Here is an 18,705-nt window from a genome sequence, read left to right on the forward strand (position 1 = left end):
CTAATGGCCCAGAGCATTTTAGTATATTTATATGATTTTGCAGTATACAATATTCAAAAAAATGTGTCCTTTGAAAATAAATGTATGTGGGTTAACACATAAGTACTATGGCACATGCGCAGGAAACCTCTTGCTTACCAACAAGTAAGAAGAGTAAGAAAGTTCTGTGACACCTTCAGAAACTCTTTGAGTCATTCAAAAGCAAAAGGGTTATCCAAGTTAATTTGAGGGTATCCAGACGGTAAGGTGATAAAGTTCTGTCTTTTTCTGTGTTTTATTTAAAGGATAAATTTTAAGTAGAAATCTTATAGTCATTTGAACATTTTTCAGTTATTTTGTTTAAAAGTAGGTTTTATCATAGATGCTAAAATGATTATTTGGACTGAGATGTCATTGAATCTATGTTAGATACATACATAATCCCTTGGTTTTGTACATTCTAATTAAGATCAGACAAGAAATTGCAGGGTTTTTAGGCACTGAACATAAAGAAGAGAAAGAGAGAGAGAGAAAACAGAGCAAGAGAAAAGAAGAAATATAAAACAAAGAGGAAGAAATATAAAACAAAGAAAAAGTAATAAGACACAGAGAATATTATTTAATCCTTGAAATTTATTGTATTTCACATAAATTTTCCTTGAGAAAGTATGTGATGAATAATAAATATGCGCTACCTGACATTTTCTAGAATTTCTCTCTTTGATGTTCAGCCACACAGGCCCGAGCATGAGCTTTGAGGGCATGGAGACATTTGAAAGCTGAGACTTGCCAGCAGCACACAGCTGGCTGGTGTCACAGCAGGGATTAGACGCCAGGCCTTCAGACATTCATTCAGCCTGGCACTCTTTATCCACAATATTCAAATTTCATCAGGGCATAGAGTGCCCAGAATTTACACAGAGCATGAGTTGAACAAGAATTTACAGATGATAGAACTGTGTGAATTTATAAGGAGAAAATACGTATCCCAAAGATAAAGAATGAGACTCTCTCTTGTGAAATAGCGTCTGATATAGACAGAGGTAATTCTCTTTCCTTTATGTGTCCAAAACCCGTCATTAAAATTCACATGAGAATTATTGCCTATTACTGCTGGTTCTACAATTGCCTGCTATCCCAGATGATGAATGAAGCCAGAATAAATGTTATAGATTTTTTAAAGCTGCGTATAATATGGGCAACAGCAATAAACTTTCGCCATTTCACCTCACTCAGCAAACATAACACGAAGGTCAGGAAGGGTAAATATTTGTTAGAGAGAAAGAAAAATGTATTATTACAGCTTCATTGTCTTCTACTACTGAGTGATGATGTTGCATCACATTTAATATTTCTGAAAAATTAGATCAAAATGTATGCAAAAGAGAAGTAATTTGTCATAAATATTTGTGGCAGAGCTATAGGGAAAATCATCAGTGAGGCAATTTATGGAAAATGTCATTGGGGTGTGTGTTTATTATTCTTTGCATTTCCTCTGAATCAATGGTGTTTCATTCAGTAGCTATATACTGAATGTCTGTACTAGGAACTTTGCTGGGCTCTGGGGAACAGGAGTGTACAAAGTAAAGTGAAGGCTTTTAAAGAAATGTGAGTTTTGTGAGAGATGCTACACTGTCAGATCTGGAATGGAAAATCCTTTCTGTCCGTAGATAGGGAAAGAATTTGCCCCAGCGGAAAAGTGAACTTTAAAATAACCCCATTAATGCAAAGTAGTTGGTTTAACTCCATTTCATCATAAGAAGAGAACACTGTATTTACTAACTTTTGTGAGAGTAAAGGAATCACAGGTCTAATTCTATGATTATCCCCAATTTTTACCTGGAAACTTAACATTACATGTACCATCTGTTACAATAATTGTATTTTTAGAGGAATCAATGTTGCTTATGATAAGCTTTAAAACCTGAACAATTTATTTGAATTATATAAATAAGACATTTGAAATTGTGGGAATTTTTCTGTATATTTTCATGTGCAAAATGTGTTATTGGGCATATATTCCATGCAAAGAAATTTGGTATATGTTCCAGGCAAAAAAATTTACCCCATTTCATTTGGGTTTTCAATTGCATCTTGCTCTGTGTACTTTTTCAGGTTAGTAACATCCCCTGTCTTGGTACAAACTTCTCCACTTATAAAATGTATATGGAAATCTTAAAATAATAATATTTCACAGATATTCTAAATATTATCTTTTCATACTAAAATTGATTGTTTTCTATTTCTCATTTCATTTCTCACTAATCGTTTTCTCACTAAAAATGATTTTTTCCTATTAGGAGAACGAATTAACTACATTTCATAGGTAATTTTAAACTAACAGCTGTTATTTTGCAAAATGATAATGAAGGATAAAAATATTGTTATGACATGATTTCAGAAATACTCCACCATCAACAGAAATGAAATTGTATCATAAGAACCCATTTTATGTCTTTGCTTACCCATTGGTTCTGATTATATGTTCATTTGACAAATATTTAGTAATTATATAATTGTGAAAATTTCTGATTTGGGTATTGCAGAGAATACAAAAATTATTGTGGTTGATTTATTGTCAATAACACATTTACCTAATAATTTATAATTTTTCCAGTACATCTCTATATATTATCTAATTTAAACTTAAAAGAATTCTCATGAGGTAGACAGAAGAGGAATTAATAGCCCCATTCAATAGATTAGGAAGCAGGCTTAAGATCAGTGACTCTTCTACCAGGTGCCCAGGAAAATATAGAGCTGGGCTTCTGATTCAGGCAACTGGGGAGTGTGCTGATGGAGTTCATAATTAGGGAGGATCATATTCAGTTGATGATAAGCAAGGAACCCTTCCTGGAAGAATTGGTATTTATTAAATGACATTTATCAGTTGCCTGCTGTGTGCCAAGTACTTGACAGCCATTCATAGGTAAATGACACTTCATTCTCTCCTTTCAATTAGCTCACAGCTCATGAGCAAACTAGCAAATATGATACAGGCTAATACACAGAAAGGCAGATTGCTTTAGAATCACATGCAGGAGCAGCTTGTAATTCAGACCACACAGAGCAGGCAACACCTGAGCAAATGCTATCTGTGCTCTTCTCTAAGAAATTGCAAGAAATTGATGGATTTTAAGCACGAGGGTTATATCTGCCATGAGAGGAAAGAGATTTATTATGAAGAAGGCTTTTTGAGAGGTTATTTCAGTCATCTAGTCAATAGATATTTAAGGACCATATTAAGGCAATGTCATGAGAGCTGGAGAGCACAGATAGAGAGGTCAAATGGGCAGTATTTGGTGACAATTTGTATGCTGAGAATAAAAGAAGTCAGGAGTGATTCTAACATTTTTTGGCCTGAAGAGATGGGCTTGATTTCAACACATAAGCACTTGTCTTGTGGAATTGATGAATTTTAGACTAAAGGAAAATATGAGCAAAATCCTGGTGCATGATTAATAAATAGTTAATGTCAACATTAATTAGAACATTAAAACGTAGGAAAGTAATGAGAGACTTATAGGGCCAACACTCTTTTCAGCTTATGTTTACTTCATACTTCCCTGTCCCACAATGAGGCAGGTAGGTAATATTTTTATTGTTTTTCACAGATGACTAAGCTCGGACACACTAGTAAAGTAACTTGCCCAACAAACCCAAGCAGAAAATGGCAAAGCCAGGATTCAAACCCAGTTTGTTCTCACTTTTAGCCCCTAGAACTGCTGTTGCTGAGGTCAGAGCCTCCCAAGATTCTTGAAAACAGAATAATAATGTCTCTGTGATATTTAATTGTTTAGATTAAAGCAATATGATATGTGTTTAGATATTGTAAAACAGTGGCATTTTGTCTATTTCTTTTTTCTTTTTTTATTCTAGAAAGCTCACACGAGTCCATGAAATAATTGAATATTTTAATTAAAAATTATACCAGCAGGGAAATAAATACAAAATAATCATGAAAATACATTATTGAAAAAATATATAATATATTTACAGTATATATTTTTATCAGTAAGTAAAGGATGACAGCTGGGGTGATGATGAAAGTTTGGAAAAGGATGGTTAAAGTTTGCATAAGGAGTTGAATTTGACCTTGCTAATAGGGATGAGACTGCTGAAAGATAGAGTTTGAAGAAAAAGAAAAAACAATTGGCAGACAGATCCTTGAATGATGCCTTTATGTGATATGCTTTAGGAAGACTATTATGACAAGAGAATCAATTGAAAGCAGAGAGAAGAGGTGAGTCGTATAGCAGAACCAAGGAGAAAGAAAAGGAAGGTGAAGGTACAAGAGATGCTTAAGAAGTACTGTTATGGAAACGTCATATAAGTGGGGACTTTACCTGTTGTGCTTAATAACTGTCTTCCCCAAGCCTAGAACAGTGCATAGTAGGTTGTTAAAAGTGCTTTGTAAATGTGCGTTTAATGAAGTAGAATAAAACTTAAATGGTGATGAATGGCATGTATAGGACAAGAAAGAGCAAGAAGGTCATTATTCTGAACTATTGCATATAAATGATAGCAGTAGTTATGCATGAATAGAAAGGGAAAAATCAACACATAGATATGGTTTGTCAGAATAAAATAAAGTATTTTTTCATTATTTTTATGGAATTAGTAGAAATATACAGTTTTAGAAGTTTCCATATAATGAACTGAGGTACACTGGAAGGTGACAGTTGGAAGCTAAGTTTTTTTTTTTTTAGAGAAATATTCTCTACATTTCATCATTATATTTTATCAAAAATGACTCAGTGTGGAACATCAAAACATAGTAGATAAAATTCCATTTTTTTCCTGAATCAGATCACAATACTCATCCTCTTTGTTGTGCATTTTCTAAACCTAATGTTATGCTTGTCACAGAGAATATTTACAGTGCTTTTTTTGGTAAATAAATAATTATAGGAGATAACTGGGATAATAATGAAGGTTTGGGAAACATGTGCGTAAAAATTGAGTTTGACCTTGTGGAAAGGGGTGTGACCACTAAGAGGTAGAGTGAAAAGAGAAGAGAAAACAATCCTTGGAGAAGGTCTTTTTAATTTAGGATGTAGGAAGAAGATAAGGCAGTGAAAGATAATTAGAGCGAGAGGAAAACTACCAAGATGGTATAATTTTACTTGGCAGCAATATGGAAAAAGAATTAGAAGACAGCAAGACTAGTAGCAGTGGAAAGGGAAAGAATTTCAAGAGGCAAATTTTGGTCTAATAAATTCAGAGAAGCTAAGAAAGCTAGATCCAATTATTTTTAGTTACCGGGAGATCGTTAGCAACAGATGATAGGGAAACTTCAGTACTGAAATCAGGGTCAAACTGTGCAGGAGGTTAATGTCAGAAGTTTAGGAGAGAAGGAAAGAGGTTTTCAGTGGTTTCCATATTTTGATGTCAGAGTTCCTTGGTGATGCAGCTTTCACCAGTTTTTGTTCAAACCGCAAAGAGGCTGTTGCCATTTCTGCTTATGAAGCAGACTATGCTGATTCATTGAAGTGAATCTCAACTTATAAATATAAAATATGTAGAACAAAAAAAATCATGCTCAGTTCTTCTCCCTTTCTACTCAATAACTATGCAAGGCTATTTAGCTTTTGTTCAGCATACAGACTATATCGTGTATGCTACATTAGCAGCACCAATGAGCAGAATGACCTAAGAGAAAAAGATGTGTGTTGGTTGCACCATCAGCATTGTTATTGGCTTATATCATCTGGGCTTGTAATATAAAGTGAAATAATCAGCAAATTACTTACACCCAGGAGATTATCATTTCTGCTGTTTGACCTAAAGTGTCTTTTAGAAGGACTTGCCCTTTGTTGAGTTTCTCAAAGTTGATATTAAATATTTAATTACAGAACTCAGCGAGAGCATCTTTACTTACTCCTTTGCAATATGGTTTGAATCTCAAGACATAAATGCAATTCTAATATTAATCAGGACAATCATTGAGAAACTTAAAATAGTGTTTCACTGTGTTATTGTAAAGGTCATGAAGCTGGAGGTGAAACTGAGGATTTCTGTTTCCTTCTCTGCCTCCAGACGTGACTATATAGGATGTTGGTATTGTATAACTCATTTTAGAAAGTTGTCTTTGGAAGGATTTTCAGAGTATATGACACGTTATTTTGGATAGTCTCGGTGGTAGTAAACCTTCCTCCGTTACAGGATGGATCAAAGTTAAGGAAATGGCTTTAAATTTTGGAGGCACCATTGGGGAATAAGGTAAAGATTAAAATGAATAATTTCACTTGTAATGAAGTAAAGAGTATTTCCAAAGTACTGCAACTAATATTCTTGTGAAAGGTGTCAGTAGGTTATATTGCCTTTGCTAAATTGGGGCAAGCATCAATATTTCAATGCAAATAGTCTTGGATATTTGGGGATGACACATTAAAAGCATAGTGCTAAGTTTTTCATCTTCAGATGGTTACTATAAACGGGGCAAGCAAAGTACCTTAGCTCAGGTCAGCATTCTGATGGATTTGATTGATTCCTGGTTGTAAATCTCAGTGGCATTCTTATCCTGCTTGGGGACAGAGACAGTGACTGCCCTAAGGTACAGAGAGGGAAATGAGCACTGGTGGCCGAATGTGTGTTAACTGTATGCATAGTTAAGAGACATAAGAAAGAAATATCCAGAAAAATAGAGGATATAGGCGAATGGACACTTGAGTAAGTACAATGAAGAAATAAAGGATAAGAAGAGACGGTTGAGGGAGACCAAAGAGAGACAGGAGAGAAAGGCTATTGTTGTAAAAGTAGGTTCATTGGAGAATTAGCTGAAGTGCATGGGGAAAAATACATTGTCTTCTGAGTTAGGTGGATAATGCCTTATGAAGTTGTGTGCAGCTTGTGCCTGTTGTTGGGTCAAAGCCAGTGTTTCCAGATGGCCACAATAACCAGGAGGTCCCTTGACAACTCACTCCAGAGCCTAAAACAAATCGAAAATGAAAGGTATGGCTCCTTATTAAGATTGTCTGTGTATTCAAACAGTGGCATTCTTTATCATGCATCCTGCTGATGCTGTGGCTCCTGTTTCCATCACAGAAGCTATTTCACTTAAGATGAGAAGAGGTCTCATTAAGAAATCATATTGCATGATATTCCTATAGTACCTGGATGACATGCCCACACTTTGCAGAGAAATGGAATTAAATAGACCCAGAGAGAATTTTATAGCAAGTCTTTCTTTTATGTGTCATTTGGAATCATCAATTGCTGAACAAATTTAAGATTTAAGATACACCTGTCAGTATACATATACTTATGTATAAAAGAAGAAATCACTGCAGAGATTTCCTAGATGAGATGAAAGCTATTTTTCATGTATGTGAAGAAAGGACATAGTTATCAAATACACTAAAGGTTATTTTCAACTCTGTACTCAGACAAATACAAAAAGTATGGGTATGAATAAAAGACAGTTATCTCATCTTTGCCTTATGTTAAGGTATGAAATAATGCAATGAAATACATTCAGTTGCTTTTTCAGATATTTCAGTCTGCTTTGTAGAAGATTGGTAATAAAGGATATGTCAATTTACATATTACACAGAGTTTTGGCAAACAAGGGCCACTTAAAGAGGCAATCTTGCTTTCCTTTGGATTCATACTATACAACAGTTACTAATCATTATTGTCTAATATTTTTTGATTGTCTAGAATTGGCAGTTGGAATCTGTACATATTTTAGCAATGCTCGTATTCATGAAACAAATCTATTTTTTTCTACAGACCATCTATTTTTGTGAAGGAAATACAATGATATAAGATAGTGTTTGGTTTATCCTTCAAAAAAGATTATTTTAAAAGAATGGTAGATGTTATGTTCTAGGTTGTTAGATTGCATTTCTGGATGGCTGGTTTCCATTTTTTGCATTGAAATGACCCTGAGATTGAGAAATATCAGCTATTTATTTATCTAAAGCCACATAGTTGGCCAGGAGCGGTGGCTCACGCCTGTAATTCCAGCACTTTAGGAGACTGAGGCTGGCGGATCACGAGGTCAGGAGTTCGAAACCAACCTGACCAACAAGGTGAAACCCTGTCTCCACTAAAAATGCAAAAATTATTAGGGATGGTGGCGCGTGCCTGTAATCCCAACTACTTGGGGGGCTGAGGCAGGAGAATCGCTTGAACTGGGAGGCGGAGGTTGCAGTGAGCTGAGATGGCGCCACTGCACTGCACTCCAGCCTGAGTGGCAGAGTGAGACTGTCTCAAAAAAAGAGAAAAAAAAAAGACACATTGTTGACTTTAGTAGTGGCTTTAAGCACTATTCCGTTAATGGTCAGTACTCTATAGAGCATTACAGGGGATCAGTCTTGGACAAAGTAACCCTTTTTTCTCAGAAAGATATTACTGGATTTATGTTTCAAAAGATCATTCTTATTATATTGTGGAGAATTGAATGGAAGGAACATAAGGGGAGGAAGGAGGACAGTTGGGTAGGTATTTCAGTAGTTGGGTAAGATAAGCCATATTACTTTTTGATTAGGAGCATGGATTCTGAATCCAGACTCTCTATTTTGAATGTAGTATCTATCACCTATGCAAGTGACTTTGGTAACTCACTTAATATTGTTCTATGTGTCAATTTTTCTATCAGTAATCTGGAAATAATTATAGTTCCTACCTCGAAAGTTATCATGAGAAAAAAATGAATTAGCGTACCCTAGAACATGCCAGGCGCAGGGCAAGCACAAAGTTAAGTACATACTGTTAGTGAACTAAGATGTTTGGAACAGGGAGAAAAATAAGTGACCCTTATTTGAGTATATCGAGGTATTATAATAAGCACATAACTTAGTTATGGACTGACTTTTGGGGGAAGGAATCAGTCCATAGCGGATAGTATCATATGCCATTCATTGGAAACAGAAATATTGGAGAGGACAGGAGATTGTGGGAGTGATGAGGATGTCCAAATACAATATTATTATTTGTTTAAGAATTAATATGTAGTGTAACATACAGGGTAAGTTAGGTCCTTGGGGAAGATTAAAATTAAAAGTTTTAGACTTTATTTAATTGCTTCTTGACTGAATGACACAATATGACCGAAGTGCCTTTGTGGGGACATGTGTCTGTATGTGTCAGGGGAGTCAGGTACTATCTTGTCTTAAAGAGGCTTTGGTCAGCATTAGGACTCTATGGAAACACATTAACTTTTAGATATAAAAGTATCATAAATACAGTAAAGATTTTTAAAGGAATTGGATTATGTAGGGAATGAGCTATCATTAACGTGTATAAATCTTAGGTGACTACAGTTTGTTCTCATAGCTAATGTTTTGTTTTTTTAACTCATACATTTTTCATATTTGTTCCTAAAATATGTTAATGCTTACATAGCTTGTTAAACAATGATGTATGCATTTTCTTGTAACCAGAACTACTTTTTATGCTTTAGAATCTTTTAGATTCCACAAATAAAATGCTAAGTAAATAAGTATTAGTAAGTTTCAATGGATAATTAAATCTATATTTATTTCAATATGTTAATTTTGTATTTTATGTAAAAGGACATTAAGTTTTAAGCAAATTAATATGATTGTATGCCAATTTCAATGATTTTTCCTGTCTATTTTTCCTATTCTTCTAGTCTGCTCCCAGTTTTCGAGAGGAGTCTATGCTATTTTTGGATTTTATGACAAGAAGTCTGTAAATACCATCACATCATTTTGCGGAACACTCCACGTCTCCTTCATCACTCCCAGCTTCCCAACAGATGGCACGCATCCGTTTGTCATTCAGATGAGACCTGACCTCAAAGGAGCACTCCTTAGCTTGATTGAATACTATCAATGGGACAAGTTTGCATACCTCTATGATAGTGACAGAGGTAAGTGACAATATCTCATCTCTTTGTAATGGGGTGAATTCAATGCCTACACTTGACACTTCTATGGCTATTATAAAGCTACAAAGGTGTGATAAAGCCCAAGGATCCCTTGATTTAATTTTGCTGTGATAATGACTAATGCATTTGTAAACGTGGGAAACATATTTAGAGTAAAACAACAAAAACAAAAGCTGTCTGTGTACAATGTAAAGAAATAGACTGTATCAACCCAACGCCCGAATGTTCCGTTGTAACATAAAGAGCAATTTTTGGCATCAGCAGCTAAAAACTTATGATAGCTATACTAGTAGTCCAAGGTGAATGAAGTGACTTGAGTAAAATTTAAGTGAAACATACAAATAAGAACTTTTATAGTAACATATAGTTGTTAAATATTGTTATATGCCAAAGTTTTATCAGGCAGGTGGCATTATTATTGCCCTTGCCTTAAAACAAGATCCCCGAATCTCACAGAAGTTAAAGGTTTTTCTCAGGATCAACCCACGTGTGGTATAGCTTACACGCAGGTCTCTGATACCAAACCTATGCTTTTGACACCATTCCACATAATTGTTTATGATGGGATGATTTTGAGTAGCATGCCAGTCTTGATTCATTATGTTAAAATGTAATGGAGGGAAGTACAACGTTTATGTTTCTCATATCCCTTGTTGTGAAGTTTAGTATTAGCAGACTTGCTTGATTTATGTCATAGAATCCCAGGTGTTCTTAACCATTCCTGGGTCCATAACTGGGTGTCAGTGGGTTTGAGTACTCCTGGGTCCATAATTGGGTGTCAGTGGGTTTGAGTACTCCCTAAATTGTATGAAACATCTTGTGGGGGTGTGTGTTCATATGGATATGTTTTTAGAGAGAGTATCCCTAAATCAAAGTGAAAAGGGTGAAGGACCACTATTGTCCCTAAGTACCATACTGTGCTTCCCTCAGCAACTTGCTTCCTGGAATACTTATAGGTTCAAATGAAAACCCAGAAGCCTATTTCGACCAAGATAGGGCACCTTGTTAAGCCACAAGGGCAGACAAGAAGAGAGCCAGTCATCAGTCAATTCTCCATTGATCAGTTTGTAGTCATTTACTGCAGCAGTCTCGAGTCGGGAGTGCAGGAGCTAGGTGTCTGATTCTCTGCCCTGTCCTCCTAGTCCTGGGAATGAGAACACTCAGTGGAAAAGTCAGTCAGCACTAAACAAGCTGAAAAAAAATTTGCTGTGTCAACAACTATGTCCCCCTGCTTTGAGAAGGGAGTGCTTGGCTATTTCCATAGGGAATTAAAAACTAAAACAGAGAACTATTTACAGTAAATATAGATTTCAATGTGCTGGATGTTTCTGAAGCACACTTATTAACATGATAAAAGGGCTTATAAAACTGAGCGTATTAAATTATTTTTAGTTTTTCTTCTTGCCCTTTGCTAACTTCTTTAGTATTTTGTGTTGTCCAAGCTAGCCTGAAATCTGGGTGTATTCTTAATACCTCTTTCATCCTTGCATCCTATTGATGTGATTTCCACTGCCTAATTATATTTTATCTGTAGACACTCATCCTTTTCGTTGCCAGTACCCCAGGCCAAGCCACCATAATGTGTTCAGTATCTCATCTCTCCAATTCCACGCTTGTCTTTTTTTAATCCATATTCCACGAAGTAGCAGGAATTATTGTTAAAAAAATTGTTTTTGGGCTGCATTACTCTCTTGTTTAAAATACTTCAATGGCTTCTCATTATGAGGATAACACTGAAAAATTTTAGTTGGCTTTAAGGTCTTATAATATCCAATTCCCACTCAACTCTCCATTGCATTCTGCTGTCTTGCTCACTCATTAAAGCTAAATCTATTTGACCTTCTTTCACTTTCCCAGATGCAACAAACTCTTTCACTTCAAATCTCTGCCCATATCACTAATTCTTACTCCTCCTTGAGAACTGGGTTCATATGTCATTTCCTCAGAGACGCCTTTCACACTTTTATCTCTGAAAGCAATCTCTTCTTTTCCTTTATAGTACTTAGGACAATTTATAATGAATGGTGATGTTCATTCTGTCACTTAAGAACTACCTATGAGCCCCTGCTATGTTCCAGGTACTATAGGATAAGCATCATGTTTTTCATGTAAAGTGTGGCAATAAGCTCCAGGAAGAGAGTGCCCAGGCAGTGCTCAGTGTACTGGATGTTCAACTCATGACTCTGTACCCAGTGCTTCAGATAATGCTAGAAAGAGTTGATGTTCAGTAAATGGTGTTAATAAGTAAATGAGTTAAACATCTGTGTACAGTATTTTAAGTTCAAGATGATTTTAGAAGCTAAATTTTGCTTGCAAAATTGAAGAATTGAATGACTAATTCTCTTTACACTTTGACAAGGTTGATTGAGGATGGCATTTTTAGTTTAAGAATACATTTCACCTTCATCCTTACCCTTATCACTGCTCCCTCTAGTTGTAACTGAACTTTTGAGAAAAATTCAAATAGACAACAGCTGATATAAGTTAAAAAAAGAGAAACTCTAGAGTTTGAGGCGAGATATTCAGAAAGACAGGATCTGGAATTAGCAGGTGAAGATGGATGGACTTATGTACTTGTGAAAACAATCTGGAACATTTTAAAATGCTTTTATTACTACTTAGAAATATTAAATGAAATTGAAGTGATGAGATAATCTATAATTATTAAATTATACAAGTTGATTTGAGTTCAAGTGCATCTGTTGAGATAACAACATTAGAGTGATAATATTAAGTAATTACATATTAAAGCCAAAGTGACCTTATGGATACATTTTCAAGGTGTTATCAAGTAATTGTTGATGTTTTAATGTGAAAAGTATTACAGGGGCCTTTTATCTGAAGTTATTTTTAGAAATAAATATGTAAGACTCTCATAATACTGGCAAAAGACTTGACCTTTGTATAATGTTTTACTTGGCTCATGGAAATGGAATTTTTGCTATATTTTTTTTCTTATTAATGACTTAATTTTATGGCTTTGCCATCATGCTACATTTTAACAAGCTTATTCACACATTTAGTGTGTGAACTGTTTTTCTGCCATTTGGTCCTGAAATCATTTTGCTTCTGCTTCAAAGTAGGCACTTCCTTGCTTTAGTGTCACATGATTTGAAGAATGCACCTGCGCTCCCTTTATCCACATGAACCACAGTTTGGAAAATAGATCCCATGGTTTCATCTCTCTACTTACATCTCTACATGCCTCAGTTTCAAACAATTTGGTCTGTTCTCGATGTGGCTCTCTCTTCACCTCCTTGATTATATGATTATTTTTAGGCTCTAATCATCTTTACTTTTTGTAGAGTCTAGGTCAGGAATATATATTGTTAAATTATAATGTCTAAATGCATAAATTACTGTTCTTTGGAATAGCATAGAGTCCAAATGTGAAAATGATCTCCCAACATTCTACCCTAGTAATGAACTAGATGAAAAAGACTTAACATTGTTATATGCTGCTTAATTTCACTACCTTTAACTACTGAAAGCCATTCCTGCTTCCTGGCTATCTGCTCCAATGCTGAGCAATAGGCCAAGAGACTATATCTCACTTGTAAATGATTAGAGACATGGATACACTGATAGAAACATCTTTGTATAGAAACATCTTTTTATGGAACCCTCTTTGACTAATCTAAGTTTACTGGTGAGAGGAGAGCTGAAACTCTGAATCTGGTGCCAGGTGATCTTTTAGGTTGTTGGTGTCTTCTCCTTACCAAGGCCATGTGGCAACAGCCTGGCGCTCCTGGATGACCCTTGATGACTCTGAAAGCTGCATATCATCACTCCATAAAGAGAACATAAGGAGAATTTCAACACATTTTTAACAATAGAGCAATGGGGTTATCTATGTTAATGCATTCAAGATTATGTAGTAGTTTTATTTTTGGATATATATGTTGTAAGTTTGAATCAGGACTTAATCTAAATGTAGTTTTTGTCAACAAGGTAAGATAATACATTTATTTATTTATTTATTTATTTATTTATTTTTTATTATTATTATTAAGTTCTAGGGTACATGTGCATAATGTGCAGGTTTGTTACATATGTATACTTGTGCCATGTTGCTGTGCTGCACCCATCAACTCGTCATTTACATCAGGTATAACTCCCAATGCAATCCCTCCCCCCTCCCCCCTCCCCCTTCCCCCCTCCCCCCTCCCCATGATAGGCCCCGGTGTGTGATGTTCCCCTTCCTGAGTCCGAGTGATCTCATTGTTCAGTTCCCACCTATGAGTGAGAACATGCGGTGTTTGGTTTTCTGTTCTTGTGATAGTTTGCTAAGAATGATGGTTTCCAGCTGCATCCATGTCCCTACAAAGGACACAAACTCATCCTTTTTGATGGCTGCATAGTATTCCATGGTGTATATGTGCCACATTTTCTTAATCCAATCTGTCACTGATGGACATTTGGGTTGATTCCAAGTCTTTGCTATTGTGAATAGTGCCGCAATAAACATACGTGTGCATGTGTCTTTATATAGAGAGTAGGTAAAAACAGAATTAGCACTTTATATCTGTATGTCTTGGTTTCAATTCTGAGCAATATTATTCGTCCCCTGAAGGGAAGGCACTTTGCCTGTAGTTCCAAGAAAACATCACGCATAGGACAAAAATGCTTTCAAATTATAATATTTTCCCTCATATTCCTGAGAGAGCTGATGAGGGAAATATATGTTAATCTAATTTGGCCTAGGCATGCTGCCATGATTTAGTGATCATAAATATTAATTTCTATGCTTGAAAGAATGAGTAAGTACAGTTAATTTTAAACGGAACAAAGAAAATATTTTAAAGCAGTAGGACATGGTTTGAATAAAATGTATCTTCTGGCAGTAAACGTTTTTAATTTAACCCTTTAACGTGCAAACTGATAGACTTCCCCTGTGTACCAAGTAACCTTTTAAAGGGTTTGCGTACAGACAGGTGACTGATGGCTTGTCTATAACTCAGAGTGTTATTAATACTGGGTTAAGATGAGACTGTCACTGACTGACTAGTAGTAATACTTTGGGAGAATTTTAGGAAGATTGTCATTTTATGAATAGGTTATACAATTACAGCCAGTCAGTAGCAATAGCCACATAAAGAAGTAATGCAATTTAACATTATTTAATCTAGCCATTTTTTATTTTAGCAAAATATCTAAGAATTCAGTAGAGTTTAGAACTTACTTTTAGACTCCAGCAATATTCTTGAGGGTTTAAAAGAACATACTGTATTTTAGATATATTTACTAGGAGGAATAGTTAACCTTCCAGATTTCTTCTGTTTTTAGATGAACAACTATGTATCTCAGCAGTTTTGTTTTAAGTAATTCAATAAAAGTAAGTGAGTCTCTGCTATAGAAATTCAAATATCCTAATATAGTACTAGGGATATTAGAGTCGGATGACTATTGCATCCCAATAGCTTTAAGTAAACCAGTGTTTATGCAGAACTCCCATTGTCCATACAACTTTGTATTCTGAATTACAGGATCAATATATTTATAGATACTTCTATGCTAGTTTGTGTGGAAGGAATAGAGGCAGATCTCAAGTCATACTTTATCCTCTAATTGAATATGGTACAAAGAGGTCAAGAGCACAAATCTGTGTTAGGTTTGAAGAGTTTAATTTCACCTTCATATACATTTTCAGTGATTTTCAAATTTAAAAATGGTGTATTAATTATAAAGCAATCAGATGATACAAAACTTTTAGTTGTGAGAAATGGGGAGATCAAGTTGAGAGAATCTGAGAGTCAGTTACTATTACTGAAAAAAAAACCTAGGGAAATGGGTTATTAAGCATTGAACGGTGGTCTCTTCAAATTACACGTCAGATAATGCAATCATTTGTGAATTACTTCTGCCTGTTGTTAGGAGGTAATTTAATATTATTCAGTGTCTTCTTATGAAACTCAATTTATTAAGTCTGATATAGCACTACTTGAGCAGTTTAGTTTCTTAATAAACATGTAAGTTTTGTTAGGTTCCACAGGTTACAAAACATAAATCTTGAGAGTTTTAATAAGAGTGAATCCTGAATCCACAGCAAGTGTAAATTACTTTTGACGCATAGAACAAATGAGTTTGAAAGTTAGAGAAATTTATCTTCTTTTTTTTTAAATGGGGTCCCGCTCTGTCACCTAGGCTGGAGTACAGCGGCGTGACCTCGGCTCACTGCAATCACCACCTCCCAGCTTCAAGGAAGTCCCCTGCCTCAGTCTCCCAAGTAGCTGGGATTGCAGGCGCTGGCCACCAGGCCTGGCTAAGTTTTGTTTTTTTAGTAGAAATGTGGTTTTGCCATGTTGGCCAGGCAGATCTCGAACTCCTGATCTCAAGTGATCTGCCCACCTTGCCCTCCGAAAGTGCTGGGATTACAGGTGTGAGCCACCGCACCTGGCGCAAGTTAGAAATTTCTTTAAATATTCTTTTTGATTTTATACATCATCTCTATACTCTTTTGCAAGGTGAACTGCTGGAAATTTTAGATTTAGGATTACCACTTGGTGAAATCCATTTACAAAGTGTCATTTATATTTAAGCTTTCTTGTAATATATGTTAAATGTTGAGGCATAATATTAAGAGCATCACAACTTGAAATTGTGTCATGTAGTATGCTTTATAATTAAATAGAACAAAATGAAATAAACTATTGCAGAGAAGAAGGGATGCTATTGGTAATTGCTATATAGTAATATATGGATAGCACAGAGAGCCCCATCCATGGATATAAATGTCTTTAAGAAGGTGACAAAGAGGAGCTGAACCATGACTGGGATGTAGGAAAGTAGAACCCAGCAAATAGAAAGTGGCTTAGAATTTAGATTTTTTTTTCCTCTTACTTACAGAGAAAACTGGGTAGACTTAATGGCTGTTTTCAAGTACACTGATAGCTGTTGAATTGATCATAATGCCAGCTGTGCGTGTTCTGCCTCTACTGATGAAAAGGGAAGGATTTAATTGACCTATAGTGTATGGAAATCATAGGCGATCTGTGAGGTGTTTTAAAGATCTGTCACTGAAAGTTTTAAAAAATGACATACGGTCTTTTTACATTATCCCTTAAGAAATGTGTTTATTTATATATTTTACCAGAAGACTGGACAGAGGAAACTAATTTCATTTTGCCAGAAAAAGAGTTAACTTTTTTCAGCATGTGGTTCAGTCTTCCATTCTGAAGTAAAATTTAATTATTTTTAATGTTTATTATAAAATATTTAAAACAACAAATTAGAGAAAATGCTATAAAGATTCCCAAACACTCTTAATCTGACTTTATTAAAGACTATTATATGAGTAATTTTGCTTGATCTATATCTCTTTGTTCCCTGCAATTATTTAGAAACAAATACCAGACATCCTGTCATCTCATCTGTAAATATTTCAGTGTTTATTTGGAAAAAATGATTCTTGTATTTTAAATATAATGACAATAGCATTATTATACCTAGACAATTAACAATTCATAAATATTATTCTTTTTCCACTGTTTGTTTGAAGCAAAATAAAACTGAGATCCATATATCATAATTAGTTAATATAATTTTTAAGACTCTTATAATGTAATGCAGTTTCCCACAGTCTAGATTTTGATGATTGCAACACCATGGTGCTTAAAATGTTGTCTTCTACATATGCCCTATAACTTGGTAGTTAGATTCAGAAGTGTGATGAAATTCAAGTTTACATTTTTGACATGAATGTAGCCAACACCAAATAGGTATGTACCTATTCAACACCAAAATAGGTGTAGTTGAATATTATCATTGGGAGACACATCTCTGTTATCTCTCTTTTTGGGTAGTTACCAGTAGTCGATGACTGTTGCCTTGATTTATTAATTCAGTAGGTGTTACAAGATGGTGATAATTTCAGATATATATTCATCCATAATCTATTAGCTAGAGTATTTCCAAAAATAAAGACCATTAGTTCATTATTACCCTGAAAGTGGTTCATATAGGAAACGCAGGAAAATGCTTGTTTTACTTCATTATTTACCACTCTTCAAACTAATTAATTGGTTCCCTAGCATCCACCAAAGTCAAGCACATTTTTAAAACATAATTTCATAGATTTAAAATAGTTTATGTATGTAAGTACTTCGCATTTATCATTCTAATTAATATTCAAATAGTCCCATTTTTATTTAAAGAGCTCCTCTTCAAATTAGCTGCTGCGTGCTTTGAGGTAATACTGATGGTTTTAGAGAGTTCCTTCCCTTCTGGTGTCATAAGATGTTTCAGACTCATCTTGTACACTTTTTGGCCAATATTGGATCCACAAAATTTTTAATGGTGGTTTTTCTTTTTTGAAGTAGTTTTCAACACAATTGATAATTGACTTTTTTTCATAACAAAAAGATTTAAATAAAATTTGGTATCTGAATTTAGGTTTTGAAGAGATATGATCACATTAGGTGAATCCTACATTTTATTAATCAAAAGGGACTAATATTCTTTAGAGAAAGATGCAGGCTTTTCTAGAATAAGGAAGTTGATTTGCTGAGTTCTGGATTCATTCTGGAGTCTCGATTTTGGTTGTTTATTAAGTTATCAATATAAATGATGAATTTGGTTTTGCTGTGAATAGCAGAAGTAATATGAAAGGCAAGTTTATGTAGCATGTCTCCAAGTGCTAAATTGAGGATATAACTTTTCAAGAAACAAATCCTCTAGTTGTTGTACCTCTTAGTCCTAAGTATGAGGTAATATATGGACAATTACAAAGACAATAAAAATTTTCCAAGTGATATGATGCTATAAGCGAAGTTACTAACAGGAAAATAGACATATTTGGAAAGAGAAGTAAATCTATGCTAGAGAAATAACTACCACCATCTGGTTAATAGGTGACCACTTCAATTTCT

The 18,705-nt window shown here is 34.8% G+C and overlaps 1 protein-coding gene across 6 annotated transcripts in view; it reads left to right on the forward strand.

The window, feature by feature from the left end:
- GRIA2 (glutamate ionotropic receptor AMPA type subunit 2) overlaps positions 1–18,705 on the forward strand; it is a 147,165-nt gene that overhangs the window by 73,609 nt on the left and 54,851 nt on the right. For all 6 annotated transcript variants that reach the window (XR_006698353.3, XM_074040673.1, XM_065545642.2 and 3 more), the window contains exon 3: positions 9,581–9,820. Coding sequence is in view for 5 of the 6 variants with exons in the window: in XM_074040673.1 (XP_073896774.1) it covers positions 9,581–9,820 (240 nt within the window). In the remaining variant the exon portion in view is untranslated. The remainder of the gene's footprint in view (positions 1–9,580; positions 9,821–18,705) is intronic.

Source organism: Macaca fascicularis, chromosome 5 (assembly GCF_037993035.2).
Source record: "Macaca fascicularis isolate 582-1 chromosome 5, T2T-MFA8v1.1".
Classification (NCBI taxonomy): domain Eukaryota; kingdom Metazoa; phylum Chordata; class Mammalia; order Primates; family Cercopithecidae; genus Macaca; species Macaca fascicularis.